Raw genomic sequence first — 12,255 nt, forward strand, 5'->3', positions numbered from 1 at the left:
CAATCGATGTGTATTACCGCCATCTACCGGGCTGAGGTGTGATCTCAAGGGATATTAATCATTGCAAATGCCTGCATGAGGATAAATCAAAACTGAGCCTGTAGTCAGACCTTGAGCAGGTCACGTCTTAATTATATCACTGTTCTAATGAATGTTCAGATGTATGTGTGTGAGTGAAGCCTTGGCGATGGTATACAATAATAAGATGTTCTTATGATATGATAATGTGCAGACAGATATCAAAGGCCATTCCTTAGGTCAGAGATAGCAAAGGGCAGGATGTTCCTGATAGAATGTTCAAAAAGATATCAATATTATGTCTCAAGCAATGTGTCATCACAACAGTACAGTACACAGTGAGACAGAAGGTCACAGAAAAATTCTAGCCTTCTAGCTGAAATAGTAAAATAGAATGGAGTAGAATATTAGCAATATTAAGAGATGTATGCTTGAGTTAATCCTTGCTCTTCTTGACGTGTATTGGTGCTCAGAGGGCGGGCATGCCCTATCAGCCCTCGTCCCACCTCACCGGAGCTTAGAGAAACTTCGGCCAAATTGTCTAGAATTTGTGTAGAATGCTAAACCACAGCGATTCATCCAATCCCATGGGTTTTCTCGGGGTCTGGGTACCTTAACACAATTTCCCTTCCCATTGGTGACACGAAAGGACAGTCTCAAGATTAATAATTCTGTGTTAACTCATACAGACGTGCATGCACTAATTCTTCCCGTGGTATTCTCCACGAGGATAAACCAATTCTTCCCGTGACGACCAGTCACGAGGATAAACAAATCGTCCCATGAAACCATTCATGAGGATAAACAAATCTTCCCGTGAAACCCTTCACGAGGATAAACAAATCTTCCCATGAGGATAAACAAATCTTCCCATGAAACCATTCATGAGGATAAACAAATCTTCCCATGAGGATAAACAAATCTTCCCATGAAACCATTCATGAGGATAAACAAATGTTCCCATGAGGATAAACAAATCTTCCCATGAAACCATTCATGAGGATAAACAAATCTTCCCATGAAACCATTCATGAGGATAAACAAATCTTCCCACGAGGATAAACAAATCTTCCCATGAAATCATTCATGAGGATAAACACATCTTCCCGTGAAACCCTTCACAAGGATAAACAAATAAACAAGTCATTGCAGACTGATTATAACAAAAAAAAACTAAATTCTATTTGCTAGTTGAGTGTCCTTTAAATACTGTGTTAGAGCTGTTACTGCTGATTGTGTGAATGGCTGACTTAATAAGTTATCTATAGTTACAGATTTTCTTAATGTTCTCCCCATCTTCTCTCTTTCACTGGAATACTGTGTACAGTGTATAAGAACATGCTCAACCTTTTCTACTTCTCCACAGTATGCACAGGCCTCAGAATGATGTTTCCCTATTGTATACAACCCACTATTTAGACTTGTGTGTCCTATCCTCAGCCTCGTCAACCAAACCTCCTCCTGTCGTTTCAGTTCACCACCCCTTCTAAACACCACCTCCTTTTGTAAATTATATAGATGCCTTCCTTTCTCCTCTGTATTCCATCTCTCCTGCCACATTTTGTTGATGTTGTCTTTAATTATTACTTTAATTTCTGCCTTGCTTAATGTGACTTCTAACTCAACCTCATTTGCCTTGATGGCCTCTTTGGCCATTTTATCCACTTTCTCATTACCCTCAACCCCCTTATGAGCTGGAACCCATGTGAACTGAATAAAAGTTTTATGTTGATTTATCTTAAATACGAGATGGTTAATTTCATCTAAGAGATCTTGTCAGCATGTAGATTTTCCACTCTGGATACTATTTAAGGAAGACATAGAATCTGAGCAAATAACTGCTTTACTAGGCTTCACCTCCTCCACCCACTGCAGGGCCAGTATAATAGCCATCATTTCTGCTGAAAAAATTGACAAGTGATCTGATGTCCTTTTCCCAATACTTATATTGTAGCTGGGGATGAATACTGCTGCTCCTGTCTTACCAGTTTCGTCTTTAGAAGCATCTGTATATATCTGTGTCGTGTCATCATACATTACTTCTAAATACTGCTGTACATTCTGGTAAAAACCTCTGGATTTTGCAATCTCCTTAGTTTTCAAATTTACAATACGGAACTAAAATAACCAAGGGGGAATGATTGACCTTGTAATTGTTTTGCAAAGAGGAATGTCACTGATCCCCAATTGATCTGCCTGCTGATTACCATCCCACCCAAAACTGCGTACGGGTCGACCATACTCCCAGCATTCCCTTAGTACCTGTTTGGTTGGGTGATTATCTTCATGACCCTGTAGGTTTAGCCAATATGATACTGATAATTTCAGTCGCCTGAGGTCCAGTGGCATCTCCCCTACTTCCACCTGAAGTGCTGGGACTGGAGAGGTCCTGAAGGCACCACAGCATATACGGAGGGCTTTGGCTTGTATCTTGTTTAGCTCTAACAAGGAAGTCTTGGCTGCTGAATTATATGCTATACATCCATAATCCAATACTGGTCGGATTAGGGCACTATAAATTCTTTTCAAGGATGTGCTTGATGCCCCCCAGTCATTCCCTGCTAAGCATTTCAGAATATTAATTCCCTTTTTACATTTGTCTATAACCTTTTGAATATGATTTTTAAAAGAAAGTTTGATATCGAACCATACACCAAGGTATCTTAAATTATCCGTTTGCTTGAGTGGCTGCCCATACAACCTGAGGTCTACTGTAGGGTTAACCCTTTTTTTTGAGAAACATATAACTTGTGTCCTTTCAACAGATAAATGAAACCCCCACTCATGTGACCATCTTTCAACCTCATTTATAGCTATTTGCATTCTGTTCCTTAGACTACCAGAATTTTGGCCTCTCACCCACAGTGCTCCATCATCTGCATAAAGTGCTCTACTGATTCTGGAATCAATATTGTTAAAAACATCATTAATCATTATATTAAATAGAATTGGGCTGCAGATGCTACCCTGTGGGGTACCATTTTCTATAGCGTAGATATTTGAATGGCTCGCTCCAACTCTTACCTCTATGGTTCTATTCCTTAAAAAATCTCTAATCCAATTGAACATTTTGCCTTCTATTCCCATTTTATTCAATTTAAGTAAAAGACCCTCTTTCCAGAGCATATCATATGCTTTTTCAAGATCAAAGAATGTTGCCAAGACTGACTCCTTATTTGCTTGAGCTTTCCTAATTTCATTTTCTAGGCAGATTATTGGATCCATAGTAGTACGGCCATTTCTAAACCCACTTTGATGTGGAGAGAAAAGACTTCTTTTTTCAATCTCGTATACTAACCTCTTAGTTATCATCCTTTCCATTAACTTACAAAGATTAGATGTTAGTGCTATAGGCCTATAGCTTTTGACCTCTGCTTTATCCTTAACTGGTTTAGCTATAGGTACCAGTACTGAATGTTTCCAGCTAGAGGGCAGCTTACCTTGCTCACAAATTTTATTATATAACTTTAAAATCACACTTTTAGCCACATCAGATAATTGTTCAATCATTTTGTAACAAATTCTATCTTTACCTGGAGACCAGTGGCGGCTGGCAGTCTTTCAAACAGGGGAGGCTGGTCGGTTACGATATTTCCAGATTTTAAAAGAAAAAACATCAATTTTGCCCATACTCTTGCCTCTGATCTGGCTGATTGTTGGCAGGGTCACAAACTGTGAAATAACAGGTTCTTTTGGCCCATTAGCCTACTGTCCAATATACATGATGGTGGTGTTGGGGGGTATATTTTAACATTTTATATTTTAAAATTGTGGCATGTTGTTTAAAAATTGACCTTGGCTGTGTTTTTGTTTAAAAATGTTTTCCAAATTGCAGCGGTGTTTAATTCATATCCAGAAAAACATATATTCCAATATAATATACTCAGCATAAACATTTTAAATAGATTCTATATTTTTGGTCCATCAATGACATATTACTAAAGTAGCCTATTTACTGTTGTTGATGTGGGTCACTTGCTGTTAGCCAATTCACTTTCTCGTACCAGGAGAGCTAAAAGGAACGAGTATTATTCCCTACCTTTTTCACCAAGTCAATTTGAGGCGTTGGTCTACCCTGCTCTTTAATTTTAATTTTTTCCTCGAAAGGAAGACTGGCAAATGGCTTCGCCAAAATTAAATCAGTAATGCTTGGCATCCGTGCGCAGCTTTCTTGCTAGCTGACTAGCCCCCTCAAGTTCAAGTTCAGTCACTCAAATAAATGAAATTTCTGGAACTAAGATAGCAAGCTTGACAACACTATATTTACACTTTATTTACAATGAAAATATATACAAACTAAAAAAGCTGGTAGAAACCGTATGTAATGAATGAAATCGAAATGTAAGCCGATCTCTTACAATACACCACAGCACTTGTGAATTCGCATGGGACTGAACTGATGTTGCCAGATACTGCTGACGTTATCCAGCCCAAAATATGTTCAAAACCCGCCAAAATGCACTTAAGACCACCCAATTGGGCGGGAAACCACCCAATCTGGCAACACTGTACCGCTGCCTGTCTATAGTTGAAACGAGCTGTCAATCAAAGAAAATATCCGGCCGCTTTCACCAATCACCAGTCTCCTCGCGGAAACTGCCATGTCCCTCCCATGTGAGGCTCGGAGTCCGTGGGCGGGCATTTTCACAGTATTTGTCCAATAACCATCTTGCATTTTGAGATTGAAAAGCGCATAGCTCCCAAATGCCGTTGAAGTCTATTGAGGCTGGGGGTCCGTGAGACTCCGTGGACGGGCGTTTTCGCAGTATTTGTCCAATAATCGTCTTGCATTTTGAGATTGACAAGCACATAGCTCCCAATCCACTGAGGCTGGGCTGCATCACGCTGTCACGAGGGGGAAAAACTCACGCACACATTAGGCGAACTGGGGAAAGTTATAACGGAATGATTTCGCACTGCAGTGGGTTGAGCACATATATTTCTATGATTCTGGATCTGAAATAGCAATGTTATAAGCTCGGCTATAACATAAGCCTAGCACAATTCATCCTACACAATGTTCGTCATTTTTAGAGGAGGCTGAGCCTCCCTCGTTGTCTTAGAGCAATCGCCCATGCTGGAGACATATTTTTAACACCCACTAATGCTCTTTTCAGTTCAAATAGTGTAAAATTCTTATCAAGTGCGCCCTCACTTATATCTTTCTTTCCTAATAAGTTTCCATTATCTTCAATCATTTTTGTTCTCCATAATAACTCTTCATTTGTTAAGTTTTTAGAGCTATGCACTTTAACAAAGGCCCTAGCAAGCATCTCTGCTTTTTCATCATTATTTACTGCTTCACCATCACTATCTTTAATTACTGGTAAAGAGAAATCCCTTCTTATTCCTCCCATCTTTCTGATCATTCCCCATATCTCGGAGACCTTAACTTCTGATCCAATATTATTACAGAAACTCCTCCAGTAATTCCTCTTAGTTTCCCTTATTACTCTTTTAGCTTGAGACTGTGCCTTTTTATATAGTATTAAATTATTGAAGGAATGATTTGATTTGATTTCACCATTCTAAATGCTTTATTTCTGGCTTTGACCGCTTTTTTACATTCATCTGACCACCATGGCATCATTTTCTTTTCCCTTATCCCAGAAGACTCACCCAGAACCTCCTCTGCTGACTCATATAATATATTTGTGATTATGGAATTTACTAATTCAACATCACTTAAGTTTGACATATTCTCCATAAGTTTGCCACTTGCCTTCATGCTATATAGCCCCCAATTAGCCTCTCTCATTTTCCATCTTGGGTACCAGTTGTCTTCCACATTAACATTCTGCTCTTGTATCTTGGTCCAAATTGGGTAATGATCACTTCCTAATGGGTTATTATTAAGAACTTCCCACTGACTGACTCCTGCTAATCGTTCTGAAAGTAAGGTAAGGTCAAGTGCTGATTCTGTTCCATGTACTAGATCAAACCTAGTGCCTGTTCCATCATTTAAACAGACTAGATTGTGGTCATCCATAAACTCCTCAACAGTACTCCCATTATCATCTGTTCTTATGCTTCCCCATAATGTGTTATAAGCATTGAAGTCTCCACATAAAATATTTCTACAATTTCCCTCCACACAAAAACTATCTAAAAAATCTCTTCTAATCTTTTGACAAGGGTTATAGAAGTTAATTATTTTAAACTTAATTCTACCCACCCATACTTCCACTGATATTGCTTCAATTTCTTTATTTATACTTTGTGCTTTGTAATTAAGTCCCTGTTGAATAAATGTGGCTACTCCCCCACCTGTTCCTAGGCTTCTATCTTTGCGTACTGCTACATATCCATAGATTATAAAGTCAAGTGATGGCTTTAACCATGTTTCTTGAATACAAATGATATTAGGTTTAACCTGCTGTTCTTCAATAAAATGTTTAAATTCTTGCCCATTCGCAATTAAACTCCTGGCATTCCACTGTAATATGGACAATACCATTATAAAACACCACCACATGACTGCTGACTTGCAGACACTCTGGTCGCTAATACTGCATTTACAGACTCAACGGATAATTCCCCTATATCCAGGTACTTTTCTGCTGCTCTTGTGATAAACTTTATTCTCTCTGTTCTGCTATCTGTCTGAGCTGAGCAATTGATAACTTCCACTATGAAGGCAACAAACTTTTTCTTCTCCACAATCAAGGTGTCTTCAGAAATTTTATAATTCAAAGATTGTGCAACTCTTTGAGTAGGAGGTTGAGACACAGGTCGAGACACAGATACTGCTTTAGCATCAGATCGTACTTTGCTATCTATCTTTTTGATTGCATCAGCATAGGTAAGTTTCTCCTTCACCCTTATGTTTTGAATCCGTACTGCTCTTTTATGGGCCTCACATCCTTTATAAGCAGCGCTGTGCTCCCCTCCACAGTTACAACACTTTATTTTAGTTCCTACAGCACACTTGCCATATTCATGTCCCCCCCCACACTTAGCACACCTGGCTTTAGCCCTACAGGCTGCAGCAATATGCCCAGACCTTTGGCATTTAAAACACCTTGTTGGTGGAGGAATGTATGCTCGTACTGCATAACTGACATACCCAATCTTAACTCTTTCCGGTAATCGCTCTTCGTCCAGAGCTATCATAACTGACAAACTAGGACTTGTAACTCCATCTCTTGTAATAGGCAAACATTTCACCTTGGTTACTCTAACCCCTTTCATGTTAACTCGGATCTATTCCTCTGTCAACTCAATAGATACTCCAGATATCACACCCATACACTTTCCCTTTTCCTCCCACACTTGCGGCTTTATCGCTTTCCCCAATAGTGTTTTACACTTCATTAACCCCTGCTGCTGGTCTCTATCCCTACACACAATCATCAAATTGCCATCTCTTAAAGTTTGTACTTCACCTACTAACTTGTATACTGCCTCACTAACTTTTAAAGGATTTAAAGTACACGGGGATTGGAATCTAAGGATAACTTTTATTTCATTTCTTTTACCTTCCTCCCTCCTCTCTTCATCGGGTTCTAGTTCTTTCCTTTTCTTACTTCCTTGATTGACCCTCTGCCATTCTCCTGAGTATGTATTTCTCTCATTGTAGTCGCTTGACGCTAGATCACCACCTTCATCTGCCTCCTCAATCCCCTCCATCTCACTCACTTCCTGCAAATCCCGGATCACACCTCCAGCCCCCCAAAACTCCACTCAGCCGAAATCTCGAAGATTTAAATGGGAAGAAGTTCCGTTCAAACACTGTTGAAGCAAGAACCTCTCCACCGCGCGCGCATTCAACTGCCTTCTTCTTCTTCTTCTCGCCAAATTCGTATGATTCCGGCAAAGTTCCCTTCTGAGAACGGCCTATTTATACACAGCAGAGCAGACCAGGAAGTGAATGCTGGCAAGATGGAAGTCCCGTCCCAGATCCGGATTGCGCTGAACTGGGAGATAGTAAATCTCCGGAGTGGAAGTCCGGGGCGGATCATGACAGAGGTGGGTAGAGTAAGTGAAAACTGTACTCAAGTAAAAGTATTGTTACTTAATAATAATAATAATAATAATAATAATAAATCAAGTATAAGTACGTAAAACTCATCAAAATAATGACTTGAGTATGAGTAAAGAGGAGCCTCATCAAATGACTACTCAAGTAGTGAGTAACTTTATATGATGATTTTTTTTATATAACAGGCATTTAGCAGATACTCTTATCCAGAGCAACATACAGCATACCCAGAGCAGCAAGGGGTTTGGTGCCTTGCTCAAGGGCATTTCAGCTGGTCCAGGGAATCAAACCGGTGACCTTTTGGTCCCAAAACTGCTTCTCTAACCTTTAGGCCATGGCTTCCCCTATTTATTACATCTATGTATTATATTTAAATGTATCGCAATAATGGGGTGGCACAGTGGTGCACGTGTTAGCACTGTCGCCTCACAGCAAGAAGGTTCTGGGTTTGAGCCCCATGGCCAACTGGGCCTTTCTGTGTGGAGTTTGCATGTTCTCCTCATGCATGTGTGTGTGGTCTGGTTTCCTCCCACAGTCTGTAGACATGCAGATTACTTCAAGTGGCTACCCTAAATTCTCTATAGGTGTGCATGTGGCTGATATAAAATCCAAAAAATTCAAGTATCGCTCCTAACTTAAAAAATAATAATAAGAAGAAATTGAATATTTCCCAAATAACATGAATTAAGGCAATGTTGCCACAGGTTACTTTCATAAATCTTCCAGGACAAAGAGCAGAGAGACAAGAGCTGCAGGAGAGAGAGAGCTAAGCGATACAGAGCCATGTGTGTGTTACATTGTGCTGGATAATCTAAAATCGCTGAAAAGTGAAAGTGAATGAAAATAAAGTGCACCTTTGAGTTGTCACAAGTTTGCCTCCCATCTCTTCATTTTCCCCTCAGACCCCACAAGTGTTACACATCCCTTCCATTTTTATTTCTCAAAAATCTTTTGAAAACCAGTACCAAAGTCACTACACTGTTTAATCTCTTAAAACTTAACTCTTTATTTGTTTGTCCGTTTGTGTGTTCAAACTCCATGTATCACAGCAGTCGACCTTGTAGAAGCTGTGCATGTGTGAATAAAAATAAGTTAATAAATTAAATAAAAGTAAAGTGTGTAGTCTAAGGTAACAGAGTCTAAGTATGTTTTTTTTTAAATGGTAAATGTACTCAAGTAAGAGTAAGAAGTATTATACATTAAAACTACTCCTATAAGTACAGTTTATTGGAAAAAAATTGCTTAAGTACATGTAACAGAATAAACGTAATGCGTTACCCACCTCTGAAAATAATGATTAGGATGAGACTTTATTTATATACAACCCCGATTCCAAAAAAGTTGGGACAAAGTACAAATTGTAAATAAAAATGGAATGCAATGATGTGGAAGTTTCAAAATTCCATATTTTATTCAGAATAGAACATAGATGACATATCAAATGTTTAAACTGAGAAAATGTATCATTTAAAGAGAAAAATTAGGTGATTTTAAATTTCATGACAACAACACATCTCAAAAAAGTTGGGACAAGGCCATGTTTACCACTGTGAGACATCCCCTTTTCTCTTTACAACAGTCTGTAAATGTCTGGGGACTGAGGAGACAAGTTGCTCAAGTTTAGGGATAGGAATGTTAACCCTTTCTTGTCTAATGTAGGATTCTAGTTGCTCAACTGTCTTAGGTCTTTTTTGTCGTATCTTCCATTTTATGATGTGCCAAATGTTTTCTATGGGTGAAAGATCTGGACTGCAGGCTGGCCAGTTCAGTACCCGGACCCTTCTTCTATGCAGCCATGATGCTGTAATTGATGCAGTATGTGGTTTGGCATTGTCATGTTGGAAAATGCAAGGTCTTCCCTGAAAGAGACGTCATCTGGATGGGAGCATATGTTGCTCTAGAACCTGGATATACCTTTCAGCATTGATGGTGTCTTTCCAGATGTGTAAGCTGCCCATGCCACACGCACTAATGCAACCCCATACCATCAGAGATGCAGGCTTCTGAACTGAGCGCTGATAACAACTTGGGTCATCCTTCTCCTCTTTAGTCCGAATGACACGGCGTCCCTGATTTCCATAAAGAACTTCAAATTTTGATTCGTCTGGCCACAGAACAGTTTTCCACTTTGTCACAGTCCATTTTAAATGAGCCTTGGCCCAGAGAAGACGTCTGCGCTTCTGGATCGTGTTTAGATACGGCTTCTTCTTTGAACTATAGCGTTTTAGCTGGCAACGGCGGATGGCACGGTGAATTGTGTTCACAAATAATGTTCTCTGGAAATATTCCTGAGCCCATTTTGTGATTTCCAATACAGTAGCATGCCTGTATGTGATGCAGTGCCGTCTAAGGGCCCGAAGATCACGGGCACCCAGTATGGTTTTCCGGCCTAGACCCTTACGCACAGAGATTCTTCCAGATTCTCTGAATCTTTTGATGATATTATGCACTGTAGATGATATGTTCAAACTCTTTGCAATTTTACACTGTCGAACTCCTTTCTGATATTGCTTCACTATTTGTCGGCGCAGAATTAGGGGGATTGGTGATCCTCTTCCCATCTTTACTTCTGAGAGCCGTTGCCACTCCAAGATGCTCTTTTTATACCCAGTCATGTTAATGACCTATTGCCAATTGACCTAATTAGTTGCAATTTGGTCCTCCAGCTGTTCCTTTTTTGTACCTTTAACTTTTCCAGCCTCTTATTGCCCCTGTCCCAACTTTTTTGAGATGTGTTGCTGTCATGAAATTTCAAATGAGCCAATATTTGGCATGAAATTTCAAAATGTCTCACTTTCGACATTTGATATGTTGTCTATGTTCTATTGTGAATACAATATCAGTTTTTGAGATTTGTAAATTATTGTATTCCGTTTTTATTTACAATTTGTACTTTGTCCCAACTTTTTTGGAATCGGGGTTGTATATATACACAGTTCCTTGATTAATGTTTAAGTAGCCTACATACTAACTTAGCAAGAAGTAATCAAATAATCTTTGCCATTCTTCACAAATTTCAAATCACTATAATAAACTACTCTTCTTTGATATTTTTTGGGCTTTTTTCACCTTTATTGGATAGGACACTGTAGAGACAGGAAATGAGCGGGAAAGAGACGGGGAGGGATCAGGAAGCAAACCTGGGTCCCCGGATTTATGATATGGCGCCTTATCCACCTGAGCCACGACACGAGCCTAGTTTTTGGTTTTAGTTAGTAAAAAATTAAACATGAAACCATATTGTATCACAGTAATTTATTGTATGAGTAATTAATACTTCTGAGAAATAACAATGAAACAATTTAAAGAAAACCCTACAATGGGTTTTTACATTAAAACCAATTTTTCACATAAAAATTGTAACCCATTAAATTTGATATTCGTTTGATATAAACATGGTGTGTTTTTAAGAACTTGAAATTTATGATCAATCTTTGGATTCATAAGATTACATTAAGGGGAATTTAAAAAAACAACAACAACTGAAAGATAGTAATTGGTATCCAAGACTCATATAAAATTAATATTTACAAGCTATATGCGTGTTCCTTTTTCATTTCTTTTTTCATTTTATTTTTTTCATATTTAAATACTTTAATTTAATTCCCATTCCTATTTTTACATCTGTTCTAATGGAATTTTATTAGAAAGACAGTATTTTGACACAGAGCTAGTTTCCAGATTTTATTTTAAAATTAATTATTCCTTTCACTGGTTAGATTCATGACATCCTGCACATTATTATTATTATTATTATTATTATTATTATTAATAATAATAATAATAATAATAATAATAATAATAATAATAATAACAAAACAGTCCTACTAATGCAAGAATCTAAATATTTGGCAACTTTTATGAAAAGTTATGAATTAATAAGGCAGTGTTATTTCTATAAATTGCAAAAAAAAAAAAATGCTCTGGTTTGTTACAAATCCTATCATCTTTGTATGAGATTGGCTATATTCAATCACCCTGCAGAACCTATTATTTCTCCCCTAAGCCATCTGGTGTTAAAGGAGAGTGATATGTACACTGAGCTTTTCTATCACGTTCATATGTTGCTTGGACTTATTTTAGGCAGGTAGAACATCACATACATCCTATTTTACTACTGTTTTTGCATGCACTCTCTTGCTCCCTCTCCCTCACTGACTCGTAACTCGAACCTGGCCCTCATCGATGTGAAGCAGAATTCCTGGCCTGCTATTGACTCTGCTGCTAAAATTGGCCCAGTGATCCCTGTGAAATGC

At 38.5% G+C, this 12,255-nt stretch overlaps 1 protein-coding gene across 2 annotated transcripts in view; it reads left to right on the forward strand.

The window, feature by feature from the left end:
* Positions 1-1,049: 1,049 nt before the first annotated feature.
* Positions 1,050-12,255, forward strand: part of ppp1r27a (protein phosphatase 1, regulatory subunit 27a) — a 76,415-nt gene continuing 65,209 nt past the window's right edge. For both annotated transcript variants that reach the window (XM_060901489.1, XM_060901487.1), the window contains exon 1: positions 1,050-7,986. In XM_060901489.1, coding sequence (XP_060757472.1) covers positions 7,726-7,986 — 261 coding nt within the window. In that variant the 5' untranslated portion in view covers positions 1,050-7,725. The remainder of the gene's footprint in view (positions 7,987-12,255) is intronic.

Source organism: Neoarius graeffei, chromosome 20, assembly GCF_027579695.1.
Source record: "Neoarius graeffei isolate fNeoGra1 chromosome 20, fNeoGra1.pri, whole genome shotgun sequence".
Classification (NCBI taxonomy): domain Eukaryota; kingdom Metazoa; phylum Chordata; class Actinopteri; order Siluriformes; family Ariidae; genus Neoarius; species Neoarius graeffei.